The sequence below is a fragment of the Oncorhynchus masou genome, chromosome 15 (assembly GCF_036934945.1).
Source record: "Oncorhynchus masou masou isolate Uvic2021 chromosome 15, UVic_Omas_1.1, whole genome shotgun sequence".
In the NCBI taxonomy this organism is placed as follows: domain Eukaryota; kingdom Metazoa; phylum Chordata; class Actinopteri; order Salmoniformes; family Salmonidae; genus Oncorhynchus; species Oncorhynchus masou.
In genome coordinates, this window is record NC_088226.1 from 71,438,659 (window position 1) to 71,457,491 (window position 18,833).

General features: G+C 44.1%; 1 protein-coding gene across 1 annotated transcript in view; it reads right to left on the reverse strand.

The window, feature by feature from the left end:
* ddb2 (damage-specific DNA binding protein 2) overlaps window positions 1-18,833 on the reverse strand; it is a 60,950-nt gene that overhangs the window by 30,989 nt on the left and 11,128 nt on the right. The window contains exons 5-7 of the mRNA XM_064990191.1: window positions 15,523-15,689; window positions 8,693-8,792; window positions 5,589-5,766 (exon numbers count right to left, since the gene is read on the reverse strand). Coding sequence (XP_064846263.1) covers window positions 5,589-5,766; window positions 8,693-8,792; window positions 15,523-15,689 — 445 coding nt within the window. The remainder of the gene's footprint in view (window positions 1-5,588; window positions 5,767-8,692; window positions 8,793-15,522; window positions 15,690-18,833) is intronic.

Genomic DNA, 18,833 nt, shown 5'->3' on the forward strand with positions numbered 1-18,833 from the left:
TCTAACCACTAGGCTACCTGCCCCCTCTACACTCTAACCACTAGGCTACCTGCCACCTCTACACTCTAACCACTAGGCTACCTGCCCCCTCTACACTCTAACCACTAGGCTACCTGCCGCCTCGACACTCTAACCACTAGGCTACCTGCCGCCTCTACACTCTAACCACTAGGCTACCTGCCGCCCCTACACTCTAACCACTAGGCTACCTGCCGCCCCTACACTCTAACCACTAGGCTACCTGCCGCCCCTACACTCTAACCACTAGACTACCTGCCGCCTCTACACTCTAACCACTAGACTACCTGCCACCTCGACACTCTAACCACTAGGCTACCTGCCACCTCTACACTCTAACCACTAGGCTACCTGCCACCTCTACACTCTAACCACTAGGCTACCTGCCTCCTCTACACTCTAACCACTAGGCTACCTGCCACCTCTACACTCTAACCACTAGGCTACCTGCCACCTCTACACTCTAACCACTAGGCTACCTGCCACCTCTACACTCTAACCACTAGGCTACCTGCCACCTCTACACTCTAACCACTAGGCTACCTGCCTCCTCTACACTCTAACCACTAGGCTACCTGCCACCTCTACACTCTAACCACTAGGCTACCTGCCACCTCTACACTCTAACCACTAGGCTACCTGCCACCTCTACACTCTAACCACTAGGCTACCTGCCTCCTCTACACTCTAACCACTAGGCTACCCTGCCACCTCAACACTCTAACCACTAGGCTACCTGCCTCCTCTACACCCTAACCACTAGACTACCTGCCACCCCTACACTCTAAACACTAGGCTACCTGCCTCCTCTACACTCTAACCACTAGGCTACCTGCCACCTCGACACTCTAACCACTAGACTACCTGCCACCTCTACACTCTAACCACTAGACTACCTGCCACATCTACACTCTAACCACTAGGCTACCTGCCTCCTCTACACTCTAACCACTAGGCTACCCTGCCACCTCTACACTCTAACCACTAGGCTACCTGCCACCTCTACACTCTAACCACTAGGCTCCCTGCCGCCTCTACACTCTAACCACTAGGCTACCTGCCACCTCTACACTCTAACCACTAGGCTACCTGCCACCTCTACACTAGGCTACCTGCCACCTCTACACTCTAACCACTAGGCTACCTGCCACCTCTACACTCTAACCACTAGGCTACCTGCCACCTCTACACTCTAACCACTAGGCTACCTGCCACCTCTACACTCTAACCACTAGGCTACCTGCCTCCTCGACACTCTAACCACTAGGCTACCTGCCACCTCTACACTAGGCTACCTGCCACCTCTACACTAGGCTACCTGCCACCTCTACACTCTAACCACTAGACTACCTGCCACCTCTACACTCTAACCACTAGACTACCTGCCACCTCGACACTCTAACCACTAGGCTACCTGCCCCCTCTACACTCTAACCACTAGGCTACCTGCCACCTCTACACTCTAACCACTAGGCTACCTACCACCTCTACACTCTAACCACTAGACTACCTGCCACCTCGACACTCTAACCACTAGGCTACCTGCCCCCTCTACACTCTAACCACTAGGCTACCTGCCACCTCTACACTCTAACCACTAGGCTACCTACCACCCCTACACTCTAACCACTAGACTACCTGCCACCTCTACACTCTAACCACTAGACTACCTGCCACCTCGACACTCTAACCACTAGGCTACCTGCCACCTCGACACTCTAACCACTAGGCTACCTGCCACCTCGACACTCTAACCACTAGGCTACCTGCCACCTCGACACTCTAACCACTAGGCTACCTGCCGCCTCGACACTCTAACCACTAGACTACCTGCCACCTCTACACTCTAACCACTAGACTACCTGCCACCTCTACACTCTAACCACTAGACTACCTGCCACCTCTACACTAGGCTACCTGCCACCTCTACACTCGAACCACTAGGCTACCTGCCACCTCTACACTCTAACCACTAGGCTACCTGCCACCTCTACACTCTAACCACTAGGCTACCTGCCACCTCTACACTCTAACCACTAGGCTACCTGCCACCTCTACACTCTAACCACTAGGCTACCTACCACCTCTACACTCTAACCACTAGGCTACCTGCCCCCTCTACACTCTAACCACTAGGCTACCTGCCCCCTCTACACTCTAACCACTAGGCTACCTGCCGCCTCTACACTCTAACCACTAGGCTACCTGCCGCCTCGACACTCTAACCACTAGGCTACCTGCCACCTCTACACTCTAACCACTAGGCTACCTGCCACCTCTACACTCTAACCACTAGGCTACCTGCCACCTCTACACTCTAACCACTAGGCTACCTGCCACCTCTACACTCTAACCACTAGGCTACCTGCCACCTCTACACTCTAACCACTAGGCTACCTGCCACCTCTACACTCTAACCACTAGGCTACCTGCCACCTCTACACTCTAACTACTAGGCTACCTGCCACCTCTACACTCTAACCACTAGGCTACCTGCCACCTCTACACTCTAACCACTAGGCTACCTGCCACCTCTACACTCTAACCACTAGGCTACCTGCCTCCTCGACACTCTAACCACTAGGCTACCTGCCACCTCTACACTAGGCTACCTGCCACCTCTACACTAGGCTACCTGCCACCTCTACACTAGGCTACCTGCCACCTCTACACTAGGCTACCTGCCACCTCTACACTCTAACCACTAGACTACCTGCCACCTCTACACTCTAACCACTAGACTACCTGCCACCTCGACACTCTAACCACTAGGCTACCTGCCCCCTCTACACTCTAACCACTAGGCTACCTGCCACCTCTACACTCTAACCACTAGGCTACCTACCACCTCTACACTCTAACCACTAGGCTACCTGCCACCTCTACACTCTAACCACTAGACTACCTGCCACCTCGACACTCTAACCACTAGGCTACCTGCCCCCTCTACACTCTAACCACTAGGCTACCTGCCACCTCTACACTCTAACCACTAGGCTACCTGCCACCTCTACACTAGGCTACCTGCCACCTCTACACTCTAACCACTAGGCTACCTGCCACCTCTACACTCTAACCACTAGGCTACCTGCCACCTCTACACTCTAACCACTAGGCTACCTGCCACCTCTACACTCTAACCACTAGGCTACCTGCCACCTCTACACTCTAACCACTAGGCTACCTGCCTCCTCGACACTCTAACCACTAGGCTACCTGCCACCTCTACACTAGGCTACCTGCCACCTCTACACTAGGCTACCTGCCACCTCTACACTCTAACCACTAGACTACCTGCCACCTCTACACTCTAACCACTAGACTACCTGCCACCTCGACACTCTAACCACTAGGCTACCTGCCCCCTCTACACTCTAACCACTAGGCTACCTGCCACCTCTACACTCTAACCACTAGGCTACCTACCACCTCTACACTCTAACCACTAGACTACCTGCCACCTCGACACTCTAACCACTAGGCTACCTGCCCCCTCTACACTCTAACCACTAGGCTACCTGCCACCTCTACACTCTAACCACTAGGCTACCTGCCACCTCTACACTCTAACCACTAGGCTACCTGCCACCTCTACACTCTAACCACTAGGCTACCTGCCTCCTCGACACTCTAACCACTAGGCTACCTGCCACCTCTACACTAGGCTACCTGCCACCTCTACACTAGGCTACCTGCCACCTCTACACTCTAACCACTAGACTACCTGCCACCTCTACACTCTAACCACTAGACTACCTGCCACCTCGACACTATAACCACTAGGCTACCTGCCCCCTCTACACTCTAACCACTAGGCTACCTGCCACCTCTACACTCTAACCACTAGGCTACCTACCACCTCTACACTCTAACCACTAGACTACCTGCCACCTCGACACTCTAACCACTAGGCTACCTGCCCCCTCTACACTCTAACCACTAGGCTACCTGCCACCTCTACACTCTAACCACTAGGCTACCTACCACCCCTACACTCTAACCACTAGACTACCTGCCACCTCTACACTCTAACCACTAGACTACCTGCCACCTCGACACTCTAACCACTAGGCTACCTGCCACCTCGACACTCTAACCACTAGGCTACCTGCCACCTCGACACTCTAACCACTAGGCTACCTGCCGCCTCGACACTCTAACCACTAGGCTACCTGCCGCCTCTACACTCTAACCACTAGGCTACCTGCCACCTCGACACTCTAACCACTAGACTACCTGCCACCTCTACACTCTAACCACTAGACTACCTGCCACCTCTACACTAGGCTACCTGCCACCTCTACACTCTAACCACTAGGCTACCTGCCACCTCTACACTCTAACCACTAGGCTACCTGCCACCTCTACACTCTAACCACTAGGCTACCTGCCACCTCTACACTCTAACCACTAGGCTACCTACCACCTCTACACTCTAACCACTAGGCTACCTGCCCCCTCTACACTCTAACCACTAGGCTACCTGCCCCCTCTACACTCTAACCACTAGGCTACCTGCCACCTCTACACTCTAACCACTAGGCTACCTGCCGCCTCGACACTCTAACCACTAGGCTACCTGCCACCTCTACACTCTAACCACTAGGCTACCTGCCACCTCTACACTCTAACCACTAGGCTACCTGCCACCTCTACACTCTAACCACTAGGCTACCTGCCACCTCTACACTCTAACCACTAGACTACCTGCCACCTCGACACTCTAACCACTAGGCTACCTGCCACCTCTACACTCTAACCACTAGGCTACCTGCCACCTCTACACTCTAACCACTAGGCTACTTGCCACCTCTACACTCTAACCACTAGGCTACCTACCACCTCTACACTCTAACCACTAGGCTACCTGCCCCCTCTACACTCTAACCACTAGACTACCTGCCACCTCTACACTCTAACCACTAGACTACCTGCCACCTCTACACTCTAACCACTAGACTACCTGCCTCCTCTACACTCTAACCACTAGACTACCTGCCACCTCTACACTCTAACCACTAGGCTACCTGCCACCTCTACACTCTAACCACTAGGCTACCTGCCGCCTCTACACTCTAACCACTAGGCTACCTGCCGCCTCTACACTCTAACCACTAGGCTACCTGCCGCCTCGACACTCTAACCACTAGGCTACCTGCCGCCTCGACACTCTAACCACTAGGCTACCTGCCACCTCTACACTCTAACCACTAGGCTACCTGCCACCTCTACACTCTAACCACTAGACTACCTGCCACCTCTACACTCTAACCACTAGGCTACCTGCCACCTCTACACTCTAACCACTAGGCTACCTGCCTCCTCTACACTCTAACCACTAGGCTACCTGCCTCCTCTACACTCTAACCACTAGGCTACCTACCTCCTCTACACTCTAACCACTAGACTACCTGCCACCTCTACACTCTAACCACTAGGCTACCTGCCACCTCTACACTCTAACCACTAGGCTACCTGCCACCTCTACACTCTAACCACTAGGCTACCTGCCACCTCGACAACACACTCCTGAAGGTAGGAGAGAGCTACCATAGCACTCGATATAGTACCTGAGTTAACAGCTTTGTCATGAACCATCTCGTGGAGGTAAGTGTTCTTGTCTTTGATGTTCCTCAGGTCCCATAGCTTCACCGTGTGGTCGACGGACGCTGTCGCCATTAACCAATCGCAGCGAGGGTTGAATTCAGCATGGGTCACTTTGGCTTTGTGCAGCTTCCCGTTGAAGACCTGTGTGTGGGGGGGGGGGTGTTGCAGATAGTTTAACAGCATCTTCGAGAACCACGTCAGGAAATGACATCATTGGAACTGTCAGGAAATGACATCATTGGAACTGTCAAAAACCGTGTCTGACGCGGTCATGCATTTTTATAAGGAAGAATATTATTAGAATTGTCTTATTCTCAGAACATGAAAACACAACAAAATATAGAACATTAGCTATAGTGAAAACTACAGTAGAAATATACAGTACTGTAGCAATAGTGAAAACTACAGTAGAAATATACAGTACTGTAGCTATAGTGTAAACTACAGTAGAAATATACAGTACTGTAGCTATAGTGTAAACTACAGTAGAAATATACAGTACTGTAGCTATAGTGTAAACTACAGTAGAAATATACAGTACTGTAGCTATGTAAACTACAGTAAAAATATACAGTAGAAATAAACTACAGTAGAAATATACAGTACTGTAGCTATAGTGTAAACTACAGTAGAAATATACAGTACTGTAGCTATAGTGTAAACTACAGTAGAAATATACAGTACTGTAGCTATAGTGTAAACTACAGTAGAAATATACAGTACTGTAGCTATAGTGTAAACTACAGTAGAAATATACAGTACTGTAGCTATAGTGTAAACTACAGTAGAAATATACAGTACTGTAGCTATAGTGTAAACTACAGTAGAAATATACAGTACTGTAGCTATAGTGTAAACTACAGTATAAATATACAGTACTGTAGCTATAGTGTAAACTACAGTAGAAATATATAGTACTGTAGCTATAGTGTAAACTACAGTAGAAATATACAATACTGTAGCTATAGTGTAAACTACAGTAAAAATATACGATATAGTACTGTAGCTATAGTGTAAACTACAGTAGAAATACTATATAGTACTGTAGCTATAGTGTAAACTACAGTAGAAATATACAGTACTGTAGCTATAGTGTAAACTACAGTAAAAATATACGATATAGTACTGTAGCTATAGTGTAAACTACAGTAGAAATATACTATATAGTACTGTAGCCATAGTGTAAACTACAGTAGAAATATACTATAGTACTGTAGCTATAGTGTAAACTACAGTAGAAATATACTGTAGTACTGTAGCTATAGTGTAAACTACAGTAGAAATATACTGTAGTACTGTAGCTATAGTGTAAACTACAGTAGAAATATACTGTAGTACTGTAGCTATAGTGTAAACTACAGTAGAAATATACAGTACTGTAGCTATAGTGTAAACTACAGTAGAAATATACAGTACTGTAGCTATAGTGTAAACTACAGTAGAAATATACTGTAGTACTGTAGCTATAGTGTAAACTACAGTACAAATATACGATATAGTACTGTAGCTATAGTGAAAACTACAGTAGAAATATACGATATAGTACTGTAGCTATAGTGTAAACTACAGTAGAAATATACTATATAGTACTGTAGCTATAGTGTAAACTACAGTAGAAATATACTGTAGTACTGTAGCTATAGTGTAAACTACAGTAGAAATATACTATATAGTACTGTAGCTATAGTGTAAACTACAGTAGAAATATACAGTACTGTAGCTATAGTGAAAACTACAGTAGAAATATACAGTACTGTAGCTATAGTGAAAACTACAGTAGAAATATACAATATAGTACTGTAGCTATAGTGTAAACTACAGTAGAAATATACTGTAGTACTGTAGCTATAGTGTAAACTACAGTAGAAATATACGATATAGTACTGTAGCTATAGTGAAAACTACAGTAGAAATATACAGTACTGTAGCTATAGTGTAAACTACAGTAGAAATATACAGTACTGTAGCTATAGTGTAAACTACAGTAGAAATATACAGTACTGTAGCTATAGTGTAAACTACAGTAGAAATATACAGTACTGTAGCTATAGTGTAAACTACAGTAGAAATATACAGTACTGTAGCTATAGTGAAAACTACAGTAGAAATATACAGTACTGTAGCTATAGTGAAAACTACAGTAGAAATATACAGTACTGTAGCTATAGTGAAAACTACAGTAGAAATATACGATATAGTACTGTAGCTATAGTGAAAACTACAGTAGAAATATACGATATAGTACTGTAGCTATAGTGAAAACTACAGTAGAAATATACAGTACTGTAGCTATAGTGTAAACTACAGTAGAAATATACTGTAGTACTGTAGCTATAGTGTAAACTACAGTAGAAATATACGATATAGTACTGTAGCTATAGTGAAAACTACAGTAGAAATATACTGTAGTACTGTAGCTATAGTGTAAACTACAGTAGAAATATACAATATAGTACTGTAGCTATAGTGTAAACTACAGTAGAAATATACAGTACTGTAGCTATAGTGTAAACTACAGTAGAATATACTATATAGTACTGTAGCTATAGTGAAAACTACAGTAGAAATATACAGTACTGTAGCTATAGTGTAAACTACAGTAGAAATATACTATATAGTACTGTAGCTATAGTGTAAACTACAGTAGAAATATACTATATAGTACTGTAGCTATAGTGTAAACTACAGTAGAAATATACTGTAGTACTGTAGCTATAGTGTAAACTACAGTAGAAATATACTGTAGTACTGTAGCTATAGTGTAAACTACAGTAGAAATATACTGTAGTACTGTAGCTATAGTGTAAACTACAGTAGAAATATACTGTAGTACTGTAGCTATAGTGTAAACTACAGTAGAAATATACAGTACTGTAGCTATAGTGTAAACTACAGTAGAAATATACAGTACTGTAGCTATAGTGTAAACTTCAGTAGAAATATACAGTACTGTAGCTATAGTGAAAACTACAGTAGAAATATACAGTACTGTAGCTATAGTGTAAACTACAGTAGAAATATACAGTACTGTAGCTATAGTGTAAACTACAGTATAAATATACAGTACCTGGTGTCCATCCATGCCCAGCAATAAGACTCGTCCAATGTTGTCTCCTGTCACCAACATCTGTCTGCTCAACGACACATCTACACAGCAGTACCACAGACTGGAACAGAGATGTAATCGCGATATAATTTCAAGTAATATCAAATGCATCACTAAATTTAAAAAATAATAATTATAATAACAATGTAAACTGCAGTATACTGTGATTATCCTCATCGATAAATTCAGCCAATACTCAACTTGTTTTTATCATACTAATCAACAGAATGTGATAGACCAGCCCGCGTCTCCTTTATCATCAGACAGACGCGACTAAGTGCACAGTGTTTTTTACCTTACATTTAAGATGACATTTGTCAAGGCGCTAAGCTTGCATTCCAAATGGTACCCTATCCCCTACATAGAACAATACTTTTGACCATAGACCTACAGCTATATACAATAGAGAGGCTCTAACAGTAGAGAGGCTACATACAGTAGAGAGGTTACATACAGTAGAGAGGCTATATACAGTAGAGAGGTTATATACAGTAGAGAGGTTATATACAGTAGAGAGGCTGTAACAGTAGAGAGGCTACATACAGTAGAGAGGATACATACAGTAGAGAGGTTATATACAGTAGAGAGGCTATATACAATAGAGAGGCTGTAACAGTAGAGAGGCTATATACAGTAGAGAGGCTCTAACAGTAGAGAGGCTATATACAGTAGAGAGGATACATACAGTAGAGAGGTTATATACAGTAGAGAGGCTATATACAGTAGAGAGGTTATATACAGTAGAGAGGTTATATACAATAGAGAGGCTCTAACAGTAGAGAGGATACATACAGTAGAGAGGTTATATACAGTAGAGAGGCTCTAACAGTAGAGAGGCTACATACAGTAGAGAGGTTATATACAGTAGAGAGGTTATATACAGTAGAGAGGCTATATACAGTAGAGAGGTTATACAGTAGAGAGGTTATATACAGTAGAGAGGTTATATACAGTAGAGAGGTTATATACAGTAGAGAGGCTATATAGAGTAGAGAGGTTATATACAGTAGAGAGGCTATATACAATAGAGAGGCTCTAACAGTAGAGAGGCTACATACAGTAGAGAGGCTATATACAGTAGAGAGGGTATATACAGTAGAGAGGCTATATACAGTAGAGAGGCTATATACAGTAGAGAGGCTACATACAGTAGAGAGGTTATATACAGTAGAGAGGCTATATACAATAGAGAGGCTGTAACAGTAGAGAGGCTACATACAGTAGAGGTTATATACAGTAGAGAGGTTATATACAGTAGAGAGGCTATATACAATAGAGAGGCTATATACAGTAGAGGTTATATACAGTAGAGAGGCTATATACAATAGAGAGGCTCTAACAGTAGAGAGGCTTAATACAGTAGAGAGGCGTAATACAGTAGAGAGGCTATATACAGTAGAGAGGCTACATACAGTAGAGAGGTTATATACAGTAGAGAGGCTATATACAGTAGAGAGGCTATATACAGTAGAGAGGCTACATACAGTAGAGAGGTTATATACAGTAGAACGGCTATATACAGTAGAACGGCTATATACAGTAGAGAGGCTATATACAGTAGAGAGGCTATATACAGTAGAGAGGCTATATACAGTAGAGAGGCTATATACAGTAGAGAGGTTATATACAGTAGAGAGGGTATATACAGTAGAGAGGATATATACAGTAGAGAGGTTATATACAGTAGAGAGGCTATATACAGTAGAGAGGTTATATACAGTAGAGAGGGTATATACAGTAGAGAGGGTATATACAGTAGAGAGGATATATACAGTAGAGAGGATATATACAGTAGAGAGGCTATATACAGTAGAGAGGTTATATACAGTAGAGAGGCTATATACAGTAGAGAGGTTATATACAGTAGAGAGGTTATATACAGTAGAGAGGCTATATACAGTAGAGAGGTTATATACGGTAGAGAGGCTATATACAGTTTTTATTTATTTAATCTTATTTTTGTATTTTTATTTCACCTTTATTTAACCAGGTAGGCTAGTTGAGAACAAGTTCTCATTTACAACTGCGACCTGGCCAAGATAAAGCATAGCAGTGTGAATAGACAACACAGAGTTACACATGGAGTAAACAATTAACAAGTCAATAACACAGTAGAAAAAAAAGGGGAGTCAATATACAATGTGTGCAAAAGGCATGAGGAGGTAGGTGAATAATTACAATATTGCAGATTCGCACTGGATTGATAAATGATCATGTACAGGTAGAGATATTGGTGTGCAAAAGAGCAGAAAAGTAAATAAATAAAAACTGTGGGGATGAGGTAGGTGAAAATGGGTGGGCTATTTACCAATAGACTATGTACAGCTGCAGCAATCGGTTAGCTGCTCAGATAGCTGATGTTTGAAGTTGGTGAGGGAGATAAAGGTCTCCAACTTCAGTGATTTTTGCAATTCTTTCCAGTCACAGGCAGCAGAGTACTGGAACGAAAGGGGGCCGAATGAGGTGTTGGCTTTAGGGATGATCAGTGAGATACACCTGCTGGAGCGCGTGCTACGGATGGGTGTTGCCATCGTGACCAGTGAACTGAGATAAGGCGGAGCTTTACCTAGCATGGCCTTGTAGACGACCTGGAGCCAGTGGGTCTTGCGACGAATATGTAGCGAGGGCCAGCCGACTAGAGCATACAAGTCGCAGTGGTGGGTAGTATAAGGTGCTTTAGTGACAAAACGGATGGCACTATGATAAACTGCATCCAGTTTGCTGAGAAGAGTGTTGGAAGCAATTTTGTAGATGACATCGCCGAAGTCGAGGATCGGTAGGATAGTCAGTTTTACTAGGGTAAGCTTGGCAGCGTGAGTGAAGGAGGCTTTGTTACGGAATAGAAAGCCGACTCTTGATTTGATTTTCGATTGGAGATGTTTGATATGGGTCTGGAAGGAGAGTTTGCAGTCTAGCCAGACACCTAGGTACTTCTAGGTGTCCACATATTCAAGGTCGGAACCATCCAGTGTGGTGATGCTAGTCGGGCAAGCGGGTGCAGGCAGCGATCGGTTGAAAAGCATGCATTTGGTTTTACTAGCGTTTAAGAGCAGTTGGAGGCCACGGAAGGAGTGTTGTATGGCATTGAAGCTCGTTTGGAGGTTAGATAGCACAGTGTCCAAGGACGGGCCGAAAGTATACAGAATGGTGTCGTCTGCGTAGAGGTGGATCAGGGAATCGCCTGCAGCAAGAGCAACATCATTGATATATACAGAGAAAAGATTCGGTCCGAGAATTGAACCCTGTGGCACCCCCATAGAGACTGCCAGAGGACCGGACAGCATGCCCTCCGATTTGACACACTGAACTCTGCCTGCAAAGTAATTGGTGAACCAGGCAAGGCAGTCATTAGAAAAACCAAGGCTACTGAGTCTGCCGATAAGAATATGGTGATTGACAGAGTCGAAAGCCTTGGTAAGGTCGATGAAGACGGCTGCACAGTACTGTCTTTTATCGATGGCAGTTATGATATCGTTGAGTACCTTGAGTGTGGCTGAGGTGCACCCGTGACCGGCTCGGAAACCAGATTGCATAGCGGAGAAGGTACGGTGGGATTTGAGATGGTCAGTGACCTGTTTGTTGACTTGGCTTTCGAAGACCTTAGATAGGCAGGGCAGGATGGATATAGGACTGTAACAGTTTGGGTCCAGGGTGTCTCCCCCTTTGAAGAGGGGGATGACTGCGGCAGCTTTCCAATCCTTGGGGATCTCAGACGATATGAAAGAGAGGTTGAACAGGCTGGTAATAGGGGTTGCGACAATGGCGGCGGATAGTTTCAGAAATAGAGGGTCCAGATTGTCAAGCCCAGCTGATTTATACGGGTCCAGGTTTTGCAGCTCTTTCAGAACATCTGCTATCTGGATTTGGGTAAAGGAGAACCTGGAGAGGCTTGGGCGAGGAGTTGCGGGGGGGCCGGAGCTGTTGGTCGAGGTTGGAGTAGCCAGGCGGGGTTGGAGCCTCTCTATTGTATACAGTAGAGAGGCTATATACAGTATAGAGGCTATATACAGTAGAGAGGTTATATACAGTAGAGAGGTTATATACAGTAGAGAGGTTATATACAGTAGAGAGGTTATATACAGTAGAGAGGTTATATACAGTAGAGAGGCTATATACAGTAGAGAGGCTACATACAGTAGAGAGGTTATATACAGTAGAGAGGTTATATACAGTAGAGAGTCTATATACAGTAGAGAGGTTATATACAGTAGAGGCTACATTATTATCTATATACAGTAGAGAGGCTACATACAGTAGAGAGGTTATATACAGTAGAGAGGTTATATACAGTAGAGAGGCTACATACAGTAGAGAGGTTATATACAGTAGAGAGGATACATTATTATCTATATACAGTAGAGAGGCTATATACAGTAGAGAGGTTATATACAGTAGAGAGGTTATATACAGTAGAGGCTATATACAGTAGAGAGGCTATATACAGTAGAGAGGCTATATACAGTAGAGAGGCTATATACAGTAGAGAGGCTACATACAGTAGAGAGGCTATATACAGTAGGGGGGCTATATACAGTAGATTCCCTATATAGGGAATAAGCATCTAAAGTAGGGCACTAAATAGGGAATAAGGGTTTAAAGTAGGGCACTAAGTAGGGAATAAGGATCTAGTTTAAAGTAGGCCATTAAATAGGGAATAGGGCTCTGGTCTAAAGTAGTGCACTATATAGGGAATAGGGCTCTGGTCTAAAGTAGTACCACCATATAGGGAATAGGGCTCTGGTCTAAAGTAGTGTACTATATAGGGAATAGGGCTCTGGTCTAAAGTAGTACCACCATATAGGGAATAGGGCTCTGGTCTAAAGTAGTGTACTATATAGGGAATAGGGCTCTGGTCTAAAGTAGTACCACCATATAGGGAATAGGGCTCTGGTCTAAAGTAGTGCACTATATAGGGAATAGGGCTCTGGTCTATAGTAGTGTACTATATAGGGAATATGGCCCTGGTTTAAAGTAGTGCACTATATAGGGAATAGGGCCCTGGTCTAAAGTAGTGTACTATATAGGGAATAGGGCTCTGGTCTATAGTAGTGTACTATATAGGAATATGGCTCTGGTCTAAAGTAATACCACTATATAGGGAATAGGGCTCTGGTCTACAGTAGTGCACTATATAGGGCCCTGGTCTAAAGCAGTGCACTATATAGGGAATAGGGCTCTGGTCTAAAGTAGTGCACTATATAGGGAATAGGGCTCTGGTCTAAAGCAGTGCACTATATAGGGAATAGGGATCTGGTCTAAAGTAGTGCACTATATAGGGCTCTGGTCTAAAGTAGTGCACTATATAGGGAATAGGGCTCTGGTCTAAAGTAGTGCACTATATAGGGAATAGGGCTCTGGTCTAAAGCAGTGCACTATATAGGGAATAGGGCTCTGGTCTAAAGTAGTGCACTATATAGGGCTCTGGTCTATAGTAGTGCACTATATAGGGAATAGGGCTCTGGTCTATAGTAGTGTACTATATAGGAATATGGCTCTGGTCTAAAGTAATACCACTATATAGGGAATAGGGCTCTGGTCTACAGTAGTGCACTATATAGGGCCCTGGTCTAAAGCAGTGCACTATATAGGGAATAGGGCTCTGGTCTAAAGTAGTGCACTATATAGGGAATAGGGCTCTGGTCTAAAGCAGTGCACTATATAGGGAATAGGGATCTGGTCTAAAGTAGTGCACTATATAGGGCTCTGGTCTAAAGTAGTGCACTATATAGGGAATAGGGCTCTGGTCTAAAGTAGTGCACTATATAGGGAATAGGGTTCTGGTCTAAAGCAGTGCACTATATAGGGAATAGGGCTCTGGTCTAAAGTAGTGCACTATATAGGGCTCTGGTCTATAGTAGTGCACTATATAGGGAATAGGGTTCTGGTCTATAGTAGTGTACAATATATAGGGAATAGGGCTCTGGTCTATAGTAGTGCACTATATAGGGAATAGGGTTCTGGTCTATAGTAGTACCACTATATAGGGAATAGGGCTCTGGTCTATAGTAGTACCACTATATAGGGAATAGGGTTCTGGTCTATAGTAGTACCACTATATAGGGAATAGGGCTCTGGTCTATAGTAGTACCACTATATAGGGAATAGGGCTCTGGTCTATAGTAGTGCACTATATAGGGAATAGGGCTCTGGTCTAAAGTAGTACCACTATATAGGGAATAGGGCTCTGGTCTATAGTAGTGACACTATATAGGGAATAGGGCTCTGGTCTATAGAAGTACCACTATATAGGGAATAGGGCTCTGGTCTATAGTAGTGCACTATATAGGGAATAGGGCTCTGGTCTAAAATCTATAGTAGTGCCACTATATAGGGAATAGGGCTCTGGTCTATAGTAGTACCACTATATAGGGAATAGGGCTCTGGTCTATAGTAGTGCACTATATAGGGAATAGGGCTCTGGTCTATAGTAGTGTACTATATAGGGAATAGGGCTCTGGTCTATAGTAGTACCACTATATAGGGAATAGGGCTCTGGTCTATAGTAGTGTACTATATAGGGAATAGGGCTCTGGTCTATAGTAGTGCACTATATAGGGAATAGGGCTCTGGTCTAAAGTAGTGCACTATATAGGGAATAGGGCTCTGGTCTATAGTAGTGTACTATATAGGGAATATGGCCCTGGTTTAAAGTAGTGCACTATATAGGGAATAGGGCTCTGGTCTATAGTAGTGCACTATATAGGGAATAGGGGCTCTGGTCTAAAGTAGTGCACTATATAGGGAATAGGGTGCCATTTCTAACGCTTTCTAAGTCTGGCCTGCATCCTCACCAGACATTGTGGTGATCGTGTCCACAGTCCTGGACTCTGGACAGAACCGTTCCTGGACCGCCCTGAAAGCTCTGCTCGGTCAGTGTACCGTCGCCGGACGCCAGGTAGACCTTGGACGGGTCCGTCAGGCTAAACGTCATCCCACCAATAAAATCCCCGGCTCCCTTCTGCATTGACGAACACAAAACAGACCAATCGGAAAACAACACAAAACAGACCAATCCCAGTGGCCGGTTGAAAAGGCGTGTTGATTGATCACACCTGGGGTCCTACAGCAACGGAAAACAACTCAATGCTTTTGTTACGGATCAAGTTCCGGCAGTTCCTTCCTGTTTCAGTCAGTTGTCCGACCAGTTGGTGTGCCTAGTGAAATCCAACCTTAGCCAATGACAGTTCTGTCCAGATAAACACGGGCCTATCAGAAGGCAGTGGTCTGTTTCGAACGACACTAGTTATATCTTGATACGGTGTTGAGAAAAAGGGCCTTGGAGACATCCCAAATGGAGCCCTGTTCCCTACATAGTGCACAACTTTAGACCAGAGCCCAATGGCACCCTATTCCCTATATAGTGCACTACTTTAGACCAGAGCCCTATTCCCTATATAGTGGTACTACTATAGACCAGAGCCCTATTCCCTATATAGTGCACTACTATAGACCAGAGCCCTATTCCCTATATTGTGCACGACTTTAGACTAGAGCCCTATTCCCTATATAGTGCACTACTATAGACCAGAGCACTATTCCCTATATAGTGCACTACTATAGACCAGAGCCCTATTCCCTATATTGTGCACGACTTTAGACTAGAGCCCTATTCCCTATATAGTGCACTACTATAGACCAGAGCACTATTCCCTATATAGTGGTACTACTATAGACCAGAGCCCTATTCCCTATATAGTGCACTAATATAGACCAGAGCCCTATTCCCTATATAGTGCACTACTTTAGACCAGAGCCCTATTCCCTATATAGTGCACTACTATAGACCAGAGCCCTATTCCCTATATTGTGCACGACTTTAGACTAGAGCCCTATTCCCTATACAGTGCACTACTATAGACCAGAGCACTATTCCCTATATAGTGCACTACTATAGACCAGAGCCCTATTCCCTATATAGTGGCACTACTATAGACCAGAGCCCTATTCCCTATATAGTGCACTACTATAGACCAGAGCCCAATTCCCTATATAGTGGTACTACTATAGACCAGAGCCCTATTCCCTATATAGTGGTACTACTATAGACCAGAGCCCTATTCCCTATATAGTGGTACTACTATAGACCAGAGCCCTATTCCCTATATAGTGCACTACTATAGACCAGAGCCCTATTCCCTATATAGTGGTACTACTATAGACCAGAGCCCTATTCCCTATATAGTGGTACTACTTTAGACCAGAGCCCTATTCCCTATATAGTGGTACTACTATAGACCAGAGCCCTATTCCCTATATAGTGGTACTACTTTAGACCAGAGCCCTATTCCCTATATAGTGGTACTACTATAGACCAGAGCCCTATTCCCTATATAGTGGTACTACTATAGACCAGAGCCCTATTCCCTATATAGTGGTACTACTATAGACCAGAGCCCTATTCCCTATATAGTGGTACTACTTTAGACCAGAGCCCTATTCCCTATATAGTGGTACTACTATAGACCAGAGCCCTATTCCCTATATAGTGGTACTACTATAGACCAGAGCCCTATTCCCTATATAGTGGTACTACTTTAGACCAGAGCCCTATTCCCTATATAGTGGTACTACTATAGACCAGAGCCCTATTCCCTATATAGTGCACTAATATAGACCAGAGCCCTATTCCCTATATAGTGGTACTACTATAGACCAGAGCCCTATTCCCTATATAGTGGTACTACTATAGACCAGAGCCCTATTCCCTATATAGTGGTACTACTTTAGACCAGAGCCCTATTCTCTATATAGTGGTACTACTATAGAACAGAGCCCTATTCCCTATATAGTGGTACTACTTTAGACCAGAGCCCTATTCCCTATATAGTGGTACTACTTTAGACCAGAGCCCTATTCCCTATATAGTGGTACTACTTTAGACCAGAGCCCTATTCCCTATATAGTGGTACTACTTTAGACCAGAGCCCTATTCCCTATATAGTGGTACTACTTTAGACCAGAGCCCTATTCCCTATATAGTGGTACTACTTTAGACCAGAGCCCTATTCCCTATATAGTGGTACTACTATAGACCAGAGCCCTATTCCCTATATAGTGGTACTACTATAGACCAGAGCGTGGTAAAGTGGTAAAGTAGTACCACTATATAGGGAATAGGGCTCTGGTCTATAGTAGTACCACTAAATAGGGAATAGGGCTCTGGTCTATAGTAGTACCACTATATAGGGAATAGGGCTCTGGTCTATAGTAGTACCACTATATAGGGAATAGGGCTCTGGTCTATAGTAGTACCACTATATAGGGAATAGGGCTCTGGTCTATATTAGTGCACTATATAGGGAATAGGGCTCTGGTCTATAGTAGTACCTGTGTGGCTCAGTCGGTAGAGCATGGCGCTTGCAACGCCAAGCGTCGTGGGTTCGATTCCGCTGGGGCCACCCATATGTAAAAGTAGTGGCCCCAGCCGACTTGTAAGTCGCTTTGGACAAAAGCGTCTGCTAAATGGGATATATTTTATTATTATTATATATTACTATATAGGGAATAGGGCTCTGGCCTATAGTAGTACCACTATATAGGGAATAGGGCTCTGGTCTAAAGTAGTGCAGTATACAGGGAATAGGGCTCTGGTCTATAGTAGTGCACTATATAGGGAATAGGGCTCTGGTCTAAAGTAGTGCACTATGTAGGGAACAGGGCTCTGGTCTATAGTAGTGTACTATATAGGGAATAGGGCTCTGGTCTATAGTAGTGTACTATATAGGGAATAGGGCTCTGGTCTATAGTAGTGCCCTATATAGGGAATAGGGCTCTGGTCTATAGTAGTGTACTATATAGGGAATAGGGCTCTGGTCTATAGTAGTGCCCTATATAGGGAATAGGGCTCTGGTCTATAGTAGTGTACTATATAGGGAATAGGGCTCTGGTGTAAGTAGTGCACTAAAATAGGGAATAAGGGTTTAAAGTAGGGCACTAAATAAGGAATAAGGGTTTAAAGTAGGGCACTAAATAGGGAATAAGGGTATAAAGTAGGGCACTAAATAAATAGAGTGCCATTTGGGACACGTTCCCGTCTCTCACTCCCATGACTCTGTGTTGGTAAACACCCTTAGAGTGGTCCCGTTGAAATCCTGCAGCGCAG